The 13,382-nt window shown below is 45.4% G+C and overlaps 1 protein-coding gene across 5 annotated transcripts in view; it reads left to right on the top strand.

The window, feature by feature from the left end:
• LOC140188792 (forkhead-associated domain-containing protein 1-like) overlaps positions 1-13,382 on the top strand; it is a 149,224-nt gene that overhangs the window by 37,613 nt on the left and 98,229 nt on the right. For all 5 annotated transcript variants that reach the window (XM_072245436.1, XM_072245438.1, XM_072245439.1 and 2 more), the window contains 5 exons: positions 1,711-1,903; positions 3,302-3,372; positions 5,671-5,808; positions 8,555-8,695; positions 9,375-9,464. In XM_072245436.1, the coding sequence (XP_072101537.1) occupies positions 1,711-1,903; positions 3,302-3,372; positions 5,671-5,808; positions 8,555-8,695; positions 9,375-9,464 (633 nt within the window). The remainder of the gene's footprint in view (positions 1-1,710; positions 1,904-3,301; positions 3,373-5,670; positions 5,809-8,554; positions 8,696-9,374; positions 9,465-13,382) is intronic.

Here is a 13,382-nt window from a genome sequence, read left to right as displayed (position 1 = left end):
CATTCTTCAATACTTTAAACCTTGTTGTGTCCTTGAGCAAGGCACTTAACCACACATTGCTCCGCGACAACTCCGGTGCCAAGCTGTATCGGCCCTAGTGCCCTTCCCTTGGACAACATTGGTGGCGTGGAGAAGGGAGACTTGCAGCATGGGCAACTGGCAGTCTGTCATACAACCTTGTCCAGGCCTGCGCCCTGGAAACCTTCCAAGGTGCAAATCCATGGTCTCACGAGACTAACTGATGCCTATGAATACTTTAAACCTACATAAAACTAGTTTTAATTCAGAAAATTTCAGCCTTTTCCTTTCCCTTCTTCCTTACCCCACACCTTTAGCCTTATTAGCTTTTGTAGAAGAGAATTTTCTGGTTTCCACTACCCTTTGTGTGGAAAAACGCCTGAGTAGCCTAACCCCAAATTTAAATTGAAATTTAGGCTTCCCTCACAAGAAAATGTGGTTTCTCCCCATTTGTACTGCACTAAAAATGGATGGAAAATGGTATGAACAATCCTGCTCTGGTTTCCATTAGCTCCTGTATAACTGGGCTAACCAAGGTCAGTGCCTGGGGTACACCCAGTGACCTTCTGGTCAGTGTCACACTTCACCCGCAGGTGAGCAGATAATAGTGGAGCTTTCATATTCCTTTGGGTATTCCACTGGCATCTACCACCCTAGGATGGTATGCTGAGCAGACGATGGTACCAAACCACCAACATAGCAGCCCCTCAGATAATTTGTGGAAAATAGATGGGCCTTTTCAACTGGGCAAGTTATTCTCCTACTGAGTTTCTCTCCTGGCTGTGGCAGTGTGGTTCTAATCATTAATAATGTGACCAGGACTGAAAACCATTACAGCTTTTCATCACACCTTCTTATTGGAGACAAACCAGTGAAATGAGAAGACATTGCCCTGACCCCAAGTGTTCTACTCCAGTGCGTCTCCAGGTTTGGAATGGAAAGATTTCTTCCTCCCCAGGACAACTTTCCAAAGACATCTGAGCATCTGAACATCAGACCCTCTATGTCCCTCCTAGGGAATGATGTTAACTTTGTCTAATAGAGTTAGAGACATGGAGAGTCATACAGCACAGAAACAGACCTTTTAGTCCAACTGGCCCATGCTGACCAAGATAGCCTTCCAAGTTAGTCCCATTTGTCAGTTTTTTTGATCATAACACTCTAAATTAGGGGTTCCCAACCTTTTTTTATGCTCTGGATCAATACCATTAAGCAAGGGGTCTCTGGACCCTAGGTTGGGAACCCCTGCTCTAAATCTTTCCTATCCATGAACCAGTGGATTTACTTTTGATTCCATTGAGGTCAATGGGGAAAAATTGGAAGAGATTCTCAATAACCTTCTGATTTACTAACACCGTTTCGTTATCACAGTCTATTGTAGTAGGTGAGGTTATCCGATCTTCAAAGGTAGATAGCCTCAACCTAGAATGGTTGTACCCCTGAGATTATGTGATCCCACAGCCCAGCGACTGCTCACTGACAAACCTAGGTTTCCTGCCCTGAATGTTGTATTTTTGTTAGGACCATGCAGTATTGCATTGTTCCAATCAACAGTCTGAACGCACTGAGTATTGTCTTTGTCTTTCACTGCACAGTTACACCTGCGATGTTTTTACAGGCTGCAGATGTTGTGGCTACCTTTATTGGAGTGATTGCAATATCTTAATCTGTACTTGTATTTATGATCACCAGGCTCGTCTGCGCACTGACTTTGTGAATCGTGTCAAGCAAGAGTTTGGGACACTTCAAGCGCTCTCAGTTGACCAGACTCTGCTGTGGGTCCAGAACGTTGTCACTGGCATTTTAAATGACACTTTGTTATGGTTGCACCAATTGGAACAGAGCCTTGTGGATGCTGGGATAGACGTATCAAGTTGTGAAGGAGGTGACATTCTCTAACGGTGACATAGAGTCATAAAGCACTACAGTACAAACAGGTCCTTCAGCTCCTCTAGTCGGTGTTAAATTATTGTTCTGCCTAGTCCCATCGAGCTGTATCTGGACTATAGTCCTTCATACCCTCCCATCCATGCACTTATCCAATCTTCTCTTAAAAGTTGCCATCGAACCCGCATCCCTACTTCCACTGGCAGCTCATCCATACATTGCACCACATTCTGTGAAGCAGCTTCCCCCAGGTTCCCCGTAAATATTTCACCCTTCACCCTTAACCTATGACAGCTGAGGACATCAGACACTGGCACCTTTCTAAACCTAGAACTCAAAGCCAACTTCATTCCAAATGGCATTCATGGATATTTACCCCCAAACTACCTGTCATTCGGCACGGCCTCACTTAAAGAAGGCTGGTGTTAAGAATGGCAGCGTGGCCTGGTGGTACAGAATAGATTGTCCTTTACAGACAGTAGGCTGAGAAATGTCGCCGAGGGAAGGCTGGTCTGCAATCGTCCTGCTCTGTTGTGAGTAATATCTCCACTCAAAAGAGCAACCAGCTTATAGTACTGTGCAAAAGCCTTTATGTGTGCGTGTGTGTATGTATATATATATACCTAAGACATTTACACAGTACTAGATTGGCAAATTACTGTAAATTACTACAGTACTATGCAAAAGTCTTAGACTAGAGTGCCTAAGACTTTTGCATAGTACTGTAGTAATTTTATGCCTTGCACTGTACTACTGCCATAAAAAAGTCATGACATATATGACTGATGATAAACCTGGTTCTGCTACGGGTCTCTATTGTGGACAGAGAGTGGGAAGGAGGCAGGGAGAAGGGATTCATAGTTGGGAAGAGAGGAGGGGAGCAGAAGCACTAGAGAGACATTCTGTAATGATCAATAAACCAATTACTTGGAATCAAATGACCTTGTCTGGTGTCTGCACCCACACAACCCCCTGCCCTCTGCCCTGGCACTCCTTCTCTGCCACCTGTCCCCCAACCCTCCCATGGCGTTCCACCCTTGTCACTTCCAACATCCTTTACTCCCACCTGACTTACAAACTTGCTCTCCACTCCAAGCTGACAAATACAGTAGTGACTTGACTTTATTTATTTTTTTACATACTTCACATACATGAGGAGTAAAAATCTTATGTTACACCTCCATCTAAATGTGCAATGTGCAATCATAGGAATTCATAATAACTTATAATAAATAGAACAGACAATGTAATATAGAGTACACTCAAAAGTCTTGGGCACCCTACTGTAGATATGTGCGTAAGACTTTTGCTCAGTACTGTAAAGTCAGACTTTAAGTATACAAAGTGGGGCCAGAGCATTGGTATTGTCAGCACCTCTCATTTTATTTCCGTGCAGGAATCAGTGGATGTCTCCAGTTGCTGCCACAGAAACTTCACAAGGCAGAGGAGCAAGTAAAAAGATTACAGGTACTGTGGTAGTACATCCCATTAACATTGCACCTTTAATGTTCAAAAATGTTTTGAATTTCTTTCCTGGAGCATTAGCAAGCAAAATGTTAATGATGGGCATTAGATGAAAGTCAAAAATATGCCCCTGCTCTAACACTGAAATGAAAGCAGAGAGTATGGGGAGTGCTCAACAGGTTTTAGATTTGAAACCCCAATATTTGTTGTAAGGAAACAGAAGGAAGAATGGGGCCAAGAAGCCTGGAGATGGGGCATGGGCCCACGACTGAATCCATTTCTCGCTGATCTTGTCAACTGAAGTGTCAAGCAAGATTGAAACCAATGCAGTTGAGAGCAGGCAGCGAGCTGTTGTTCAGCACCACCTTCCTGTATTTGACCGGTCTCTCTCTCCCTCTTGCTCACTGCTACTGAAGGAAGGTGCCTGCATGTGACCGTTCGTTCTTGTTCATTCTCTCTCTCTCTCTCTCTCTCTCTCTCACTCTCTCTCCTCTCTCTCTCCCCCCTCTCTCTCCCCCTCTCTCTCCCCCTCTCTCCTTCCCCCTCCCTCCCCCTCTATGTGTTTCTGGTTCCTAGTTATTCCTTTTTTTTGCTATTTTGTGCAATTTTGATCTGGGCAGACTGGTTGAGCGGCCTGCAGTCAACAAACAACACAGCCCAATTGAACTGAACTGAACTGGACTTTCCTAGACTGTTCCAGTGACTTTGTCGTTTGATGTTTTATATTCTGTGTTTTTCACTATTTTTTTGCCATTTGTGCAATGTGTTCTTTGCTTTGAGTGTTTGGTGTTTGATCTTTTCTTCGAGGGGATTCCACAGTGTTTCTTTGTTTCGTGGTTGTCTGTGCAAAGACGAATCTCAGGGTTGTATACTCTGATAAGAAATGTACTTTGAATTTTGAGCTTTGAACATCAGGGCAGGTGGCCCAATACTTGGGTATAACGATTGGTTTTTAAGGAGGAGAGAGAGGTGAAGATACTTGGAGAATTACAGTAAAGAACCTTAGAAGCTAAAGCTCGGTGATGGGGTGATTATGTCTGAAGATGGGTAAGAGGCTGGAATTCGAAGGGCGGAGACACCTTGGAGTGAAATAGGGCTGGAGAACGTATCTAATATGGGGAAGGGCAAGACCATGCAGTGACCTGAAAACAAATTTGATAATTTTAAGATTGCTAAACGGGGATTGACTGCAGATCAACAAGTGTAGTAGTGAGTGGACAGAACTCGGACTGAAGTAGGACAGGCAGTGAAAAGACAGTATCGGACCAATGAGTATGCCTGTCAACGTCTGTTAGCACACACATATGCGTGTGCATGTACACATGTACATATCCATACAATTTAGCATCCACATGGTAACATGCGAACACATGTTCATGTATACACACAGGTAACACGCATGTGCCCGGGCACAGTTTGACCTCCCTTTCTTTTGTATGACATGTAAAAGCCCTGCGGTCAGATGCCCAGGCTACCGTCCTTCCCTTGTGTTCGTTATCTGAAGGGGACGTGGCATGTGTCTCTAAACATGTGAATGACTGAAAGATATAATCAGTCAGAATGTTACAGTAAATTAAACATTAAAAAAAAACAACTGCAGATACTGGAAAACTAAAATAAAAAGAAAGCCGGACATCTCCCAGGGGAACTAATACACAACCACCTCTCTATCGATTGTGCTGAACCCCTTTAGATATCAGGAGGTGGGTATCTGTGCCTACCTTTCTCACCTTGAGCTCAGGAAGCATTTGCTGCATTCTAAGTCCTGCTATAGCAGACAAATCCTGCCTTAACACAGGCTGCCCATGGTGTGCGAGGCCTTTGTCTTTATTCTTTCCTCTGCTCCTCACCAAACGCACATTTTCTCTTTGTACCCTCAGCGGATTAAATGTTTTTCTCACAGTTGCTTTGTGTTTTCCTGAAAGGCAGTGCGCCAGCTCCTGTTGGCTGCTTCTGGGCCCTGTGTCATGAGGATTAATTCACTGCTGGAAGAGAAAGTGCAGCCTGTCTGGTGCTGGCATCATTGTCTGGATGTTTAACAGAACACTTTGCATCTCCAGCACCCACCCTACCCCTCTGCTCCCAATCACCAATACTTTATAACCAGTGAATGAATTAAAATATAAAACAAAACACACTATACTTTTATTAATGCCCCAGGAATATTCTCCCTGGTTGCTTGCAATGAGGTTTTAAAGACTAATCTGTAACCCTTAATGATTCCAGCTCAGATCTGGAGAATTGGCAACCCTGTCCCAGAGTCCTGAATGATGCCGTCTAATGGATTAATGTATCCCACAGGAGCAGGTGGATCAGATGCAGAATTCCAGGGATCGTGAGAGAGAGGAGCAGCTGAATGCTCTGCGGGCACAGTGCAAGCAACAGATGGAGGAAGAGTTTAGACACTGGCGGTCAGAGGTTCAAGAGCAACACAAGCAGGTAAGAAGTCCCCAGCCTGGGCTGGAAAGGGTTTGCACAGCGCTGAAGTTCAACTTGCCCTGCTCTCTCCCATTTTGAACTTGGCATTTAACTTTATATATTGCAGATGACAGATGGGCATCACAGATTAATTAGTTGCTTGGGAATTCAATAATATGACGCTGTTCTGAATTCACCTGGGCTTTTTCTGGTGTGACTTATCTGTATGCACCCACTGCAATACCCGGGGTCATTCTTTGTGCAGCAATGGCAGGAAAATTTGCCCCACACACGACTCTCACAAAAACTGGCGAAGGTGTTGACCATCTGGTACTTAAGGCCTTTTCTGCCGTTCATCAATATCGTGATTCGTTCTACCTCAACAATATTTTCCTGCGCTATCTCCGTATCTCTTGATCCCCTTAATATTCAGGAATCTATTGATCTCTGTTTTTGGATGTGATTGTTGACTGAGCCTTTGTAGCCTCCAGGATGAAGAGTTCCAAAGGTCCACCACCTTCCAAGTGAAGAGATTGCTCGTCGGCTCAGTCCTAGATGCTCTATCCCTTGCCCTAAGTCCCTGACCCTTAGTTCTAGGTTTGTCAGCCAGGGGCTTCCCCCTCCCTGCACCCACCCAGCCAAGTGGATCAAAGACAAACTGTGTGAGTGAGCAAGAACATGACAAATGTGATGTAATATGGGAAAAATGGGAAGTTATCCATTCTGATGCAGGGTGAAAAGCAGAGTATGATTTAAATGGTGAGGGATTGAGAAATGTACATACATGTCCAAGGGGACCTAGTAACCATACAAACTATAATCCACCTAAAGCCTCAATACCACAACCTCCTACTCTCAATGATGCTTAATTTCATGCTGCTACCTAATTATAATCACCAAACTTGGAAACAGGCATATTCCATCCCCTGGGTCCATTTTGATATCAATTGTGAATAACTGAGGCCCAAGCAGCAGTTCCTGTACAGCTCCACTAGTCGAGTCTCTGCTGACCTGAGAAAGACCTGACTTGATTTTTCCCACTAATTGCTTTCTGCGTGTTAATCAATTCTCATTTCATGTCAGTAGATTGTCCTCAATTGCATGTGTTCTTGAAAAAATGACTTCCCTTTCCTGGAAAAGAGTAAATTCAATGTTTTGGCCCAAAATGTCGACTGTACTCTTTTCCACAGATGCTGCCTGGCCTGCTGAGTTCCTCCAGCATTTTGTGTGTGTTGCTCAGATTTCCAGCATCTACAGATTTTCTCTTGATTACGACTGGATTACTACACTGCAAAGTCTCTTCCGGAAGAGATGTAAATCTTCCCTTTGACAGGAGTTCAGAGAAACCCTCTCTCACTGCTCCCCCTCTGTGATCCCTGCTGCTCTCCAACTCTCTGACCATGTGCTTACCCAGACCCGCTACGACAGCCATGTATCCTTTCTGGGAAACATGTCTTTGCCGCCAGCTCGTACCACACAGTTTCCAGATATGTTTTCCCAGTCCTGCCGAAGGGTTTCGGCCGGAAATGGCAACTGTACTCTTTTCCATAGATGCTGCCTGGCCTACTGAGTTCCTCCAGCATTTTGTGTGTGTTGCTCGGATTTCCAGCATCTGCAGATTTTCTCTTGCTTTTCCCTTTCCTGAATTGATGACTCTGTCCCGTCTTGTTCTTTTCTGGTGTTTTGTTCTTTAATCCTTTATTACTCATTTTCCTACTGATGTTCGGTGAACAGATCCATTAAGTGATTGCTAACATTCTTCTACAACATTTTTCTACTGTTGCTATAACATCCTAACTCCAGAATACACCCTAACACAATCACACCCTTTGGATCCATTACTGTATAATTACTGGGCATGCAGTGTGTTTATCACCCTGTTTGCTAGCTCAGTCACACTCTCACAGCTGGGCCTGATCCAATGTTAGCTCATGCTCACCTGAATTGTCTTTTGGACATTCTTCCCTCCCCAGATGGATGGTCGTCAGGAGCAGGTACTCAAAGTGGTCACAGATGTGACACACAGAGCAGAGCGTACCAGAGATGTTACATGGGGAAACTCAGTCTGGATGTAAAATGCATGACAAATCCCTCCTCCCACTCCCCACCCACCCATGACAGGTTTAAAAGCTGCCGCTATGTGTAGCCAGTTTGAGAATTAGTCCAGGCAGACTGAGATTATAGCAAAAACACAAGAGATTCTGCGGATGCTGAAAATCAAGAGCAACACATTAAAAACGCTGGAGGAGCTCAGCAGGTCAGGTAACTTCTATAGAGAGCTGACTTTCTGGGCTGAGGTCCTTCATCAGGGCTGTGGATTATAGCAATATCTGTCCACCACAGTCATACACAGATAATGGTGTGGAGACAGGCTCTTCAACTCACTGGGGTCTGTGCCAAGTGTCAAACATTCAGGTACGCTAATCCTGCATTAATTCCACGTTGCTTTCCATATTTTCATCAATTTTACCCCCCCCCCCCTCAGATTCTATCACTCACCTTCACACTAGCAACATACAACAGCCAATTAACCGAGTAACCAGCAATTCCTTGGAATGTGAAACTGGAACACCTGGAGGAAATCTATCTGGTCAGAAGGAGAATGTCATGCAGATGGCACCAGCAGAGGTCAGGATTGAGGAGCAAAATGGTAGAGACAATCAAGCTGTGGTGATGTGCCCAGGGGTGAAGCTTCTTTCACTGCCAGTGTGAATGTCACAGGCAGATGACTGCATGGTGAATTAATGGACTATTCTGTGTCCCACAGCAACTCGCCGAGGCGTTAGCTCTGGAGAAGGGGCAACTCGCCGAGGCGTTAGCTCTGGAGAAGGAGAAGCGGGTGGAAGCAGTGGAGGAGGAGAAGAGGAGGCATGAGGAAACGGAACTTCGTCTCCAGGAGCTGAGAGAGGTGAGTGGGGAGAGCAGATGGAGGTGACTGAGAGTAGGATAGCTGTGGGCAGTGCAGTTTGAACCTAGCCAGCACTAGCTGAGGCTACAGCCCGGCCGCAGTGGATGGGTGAAAGGAGGAGGCTCCTGCACTAGTTCATGGGCTGAGAGAGCCGACGACAGCAGTGAATGTGTTTGAGGGGACAGTGTGAGGTTTATAGTCAGTTATAGAATACTACTGTCACTAGCAAGGCCAGTATTTATCCTCCATCCCTAACTACCAGTAGGACATTTACGTTGGCAGGTTAGGAGTCAGATCAGACAGATTTCTTTCCCTGCGGGATATTAATGAACAGGCTGAGTTTTTAACAGCAGACTCATATTCTTGTGATCTGATTTTCTGATCACGCCATTTTAAAAATTCCACGTCGATCTCTTATTTTAATTTTCCCAGCAACTCCTGTGTAGCTCAACCACAATGCTATGGTATACCACTATAGGGGGATGGAGGGGTTTTGACGGCAGTGCATTCACTGGGAAGAGGTTAGGTTCTTAATTAATGGAGCCATGTATAGGGGTTGGCACTAGGTGATGCATATAGAAGGAGTCTGCTTACCTTCTTGATACACCACAGTGCTGAACTGATAAATTGCCTCCGAGAGGTTGGTGATCTCACCTCTCCTGTGTGTCTTTGTTCACAGAGTGCAGCGGTGAAGTGTCACGAGGTGGAGACGCTGAAACTGCGGCTGAATAACACATCACAAGCACTGGACGAAGCAAGGAAGATGGAGGTACACCCTTATTGCTTACACATGCTGCTTTCAGTTGAGAAGCTTTCACAGAGGGGTTTAAAGAAAATGGACAGCAGCTGCAGCACCTTTGCCAAGCTCAGGACATCCCAAAGCACTTGTCTAAAATAACTTACTCATGTGAGGTTATTAGGAATCTGTGAGCTGGCAGTTGCTGAATTGACTGCCAAATTACATTGACTCACCCTAGTCACTGGCAGTCATCTCGGCAAGTGAAAGCTCACAGATTTCTAGTAATTGATCAGGATTCTGGAAGAACTTCCTTTTTGTTCCTGGAAGGAGTCACATGGGGCATCTTTTATCAGTATTTGAGTGAGCAGACAGGGTGTCATTTTTCATCTAAAGGGCAGTTATCTCAGGCAGTGCAGCACTTACTGCCTTTGGGAACCAGACAGAACTGACATGGTGTATGATTGTGACAAAGGCAGTCTACGTCTTGTCTATGTGCTTGAGCTGACTGCTCTTTCACACAGTTGGCTACCATTCAGCACCTCTCTGGCTTCTTTCGGCTGAGTCAGAAAGCACGGGCCTGATTCCATCCCGCCATTGCTGGGGGATCACTTATGATGGCTTTCTTCCTGTTACCTTTTGATCCTCTCCTCCTTCTCGCTTATCCATCCTCTGCTGAATTCCTCAAAAATCCTAGTGCAAAACATAGCAGACGTTTGAAATCTGTAGTATTAACAGAAAAGGCTGGAAGTAGTCAACTGCATCTGTCAAGAGAGAATTAGAAGTAAAACATTTATTTATTTTTAACTTCTCCTAGTTCCTTTCATCAGAAACGGGAAAAGTTAGGGTTGAAAGAAGTTTGAGGTCTTCTCTTGAAAATGATTGTAATTACAACACTGCCAACATCACTGCTTCCTTCCCAATAAAGGAAAGTAGGCTGTAAGTTTGTGTAAGGAACTCCAACTTTTAGAACTTTAGCGGGGATGCTAACTGCACCAGAGGCTTTGCTGTACCTGAAGTATGGATGTCAGCTGGTTGTTCTTCAGGAAGCATATATGCACTTACGCTATTGGTGGCACAACACTTTACAGTACAGGCGACCTGGGTTCAATTCCCGTTGCTGCCTGTAAGGAGTTTGTATGTTCTCTCCGTGACCACAAGGGTTTCCTCCAGGTGATATGGTTTCGTCCCACAGTCCAAAGACAATACATGTTGGTCAGTTAATTGGTCATTGTAAATTGGCCTTGATTAGGCCAGGATTAAGTTGGGGGATTTCTGGGTGGTGTGGCTTGAGGGGTTGGGATGGCCTATTCCGTGCTGTATCTCAATAAAAAACAAAACAAGCTCCTTTCAGTGTGGTCTCCCAGCAAGACCAGGCCAGATGTGGTGCACTCCATTGCAGTCTTGGGCAGTCAGGGTCCTCTGGACACTCTGTAGTACCTGGAAGTGAGAGCGTGTGAGGAACTGCCTGAGAAAAGACCTGCCTGATTGACTGTAGATGTCAGTTTTCATGTCACACTGTTTCAGTTGCTGCTAAGAACCAGACGATAGAGCCATTGGTTTCTATACTGCGGCACAGGTGAAGTACGGTCTCTCACTCGGACATTGACGTAACCTGAATGGTGATGGTACCTGTTTGGAGGGAGTTGCCATGATGAGAAACAGGATGTTGATAAGAACAGGATCATCTTCCTAGAGTTTCATTGTGATCGTGAAGAAACTCTACTTGAGTTAGCTTCCCCTACTCTTTCCTTTTGGAATTTCTCATGCTCGGAGCAGAATTCCTTCTTCACCTCATCTGTGGCTTCCAGGTTAGAGTAAACTGGAAGGTCATGAGAGATCCACTTATCCCACAGGGGATGTCATGGAAACGGCAGCCTATCTATCTCATTCTTGACAGTGAAACCTTCCTGATGAAAGTAACATTCTTCTTCCCAGGTTTTTATTTTTTCATCGTATCTCACTAAGAGAAGTGACATCCATGTCATTTGGGTTCCAAGCTATGATAATGATGCAAGAATCAGGCCTGACACTGTTGTAACTGCCCATGGTCCATACTGTCTGGGTTCTGAAGATGCCTGTGTTTCATTTCTTCCTACCTGGAGTAGTCATCGCACAGTCATTATCTCATGGGCTTCTCAAGAGCAAAATTCTGCGTTGGCACATGGGTGATTCCAGGCATACATGTCCTTGTTCACTCCCTCCTCTCCACCCTTCTTCACCCATTTCCCTTCCCCTCCAGACATCCCCTCCCATTCCTCCCCTCACACCCCCTACACCTTCCTTCCAACTCTGTCCTCCTCTTCTCTCTCTGGCAATCCTCCCTCCCTCCATTTCTCCACCTTCTATTCTCCAGGATCCACTCCTGCTGCCCACCACCACCCCAATTCAATCTTTACCTTGGACAGCTCCCCGTCCTCAGTTCCCTTCCTCCACCCTCTCTCTGTCCAAGAAAAAGCTTTGTTGTCTATTGTCATAGAGAGATACTGCACAGAAACAAGCATTTCAGCTGACTGCGTGTACATGACTCATCAAACATCTGTGAACACTAATCCTACAATAACACCATTTTTATTATTGAGTTGAACAAAAGACCTCTCCCCTGGCAAGGTCTAACGTTTCTGAGGAAGCTTTCCCAGGGCTGCCTCGAAAGCTTTGCCAGCATTGCAGCCACTGGCTGTTGCCACTGTTGCTGGTGGTGAATGACTTCCCTGTGCACTTCATGTTGGGCCATCGTTGTTGAGGAATTTCTAGTAAATGACAAATGAAAGGTGAATGCTGGAAGTGCAGAATTCAAGGCTGAGGTGGCTGGCTAATCAAAGGTGTTGAACTGATACTGAGGCTGAAACAAGCTGAGTCAAAGTTGAAAGGGTGTTGGAACAGACTACTGCTCAAGTTTTCCTGACTATCTTGAGTATTTTAAACATTTTATTATTCTATTCTGAAATATAAATCATTAACATGTTTGAACAAACTACTGACATCGAAAGCTGTAATGGTGCAGTTGACACCGACAAAAGATGTTAAGAATTCTCTCTTCACATGAAGAAATGTGAAGCAATGGTTAGATAAATAATTAGGAAAAAAATGGGTCTTTGTGGAACTAACTTACTTTTTACTCCATATCTCTTTAAAAGTATCTGTCTTTGTTAAGCAGCACCCATTTGAACCACATGTTGACTGGCACTTCATGATCTTGGCTAGACAGATCTCGAAGCTCCTCGTTGCTCCCGTACAGTAGCCTCTGGATTCAAACATGGGGCCATAGAGAGGGGCATGCACCCAAGGATGCTGAATATGGAGAGACACCAGTACACAAACTAATGGGAAATCAGGGTAGCAAATGATCACCGTGAACAGATTAAAATCTGTCAGGAGCCTTGTGGCCCATAAGGCCGGTGCTTATGCCAGTTTCCGTGGCGTGAAGCAACTGAGAGTATGAGACCACCCCCCCCCCCCCCCCGGTAGGACACCAGTCTATCGCGAGGTTAACCCCCAGCATTTTGCTGGTACCCATTCTCAGCTGGGTAGACTGGAGCAGTGCGTGGTTAAGTGCCTTGCTCAAGGACACACACGCTGCCTTGGCCGAGGCCGAGGCACTGAGGCTGTCTACAAGAAGGGTCAGAGCCGTCTCTATTTCCTGAGGAGACTGAGGTCCTTTAACATCTGCCGGACGATGCTGAGGATGCTCTATGAGTCTGTGGTGGCCAATGCGATCATGCTTGCTGTTGTGTGCTGGGGCAGCAGGCTGAGGGTAGCAGACACCAACAGAATCAACAAACTCATTCGTAAGGCCAGTGATGTTGTGGGGACGGAACTGGACTCTTTGACGGTGGTGTCTGAAGGGATGCTGTCCAAGTTGCATGCCATCTTGGACAATGTCTTCCACCCACTACATAATGTACTGGATGGGCACAGGAGTACATTCAGCCAGAGACTCATTCCACCGAG

The sequence above is a fragment of the Mobula birostris genome, chromosome 27 (genome assembly GCF_030028105.1).
Source record: "Mobula birostris isolate sMobBir1 chromosome 27, sMobBir1.hap1, whole genome shotgun sequence".
In the NCBI taxonomy this organism is placed as follows: domain Eukaryota; kingdom Metazoa; phylum Chordata; class Chondrichthyes; order Myliobatiformes; family Myliobatidae; genus Mobula; species Mobula birostris.
Note: the sequence above shows the minus strand (reverse complement) of the source record. Positions and strands in the feature narration are given on the sequence as shown.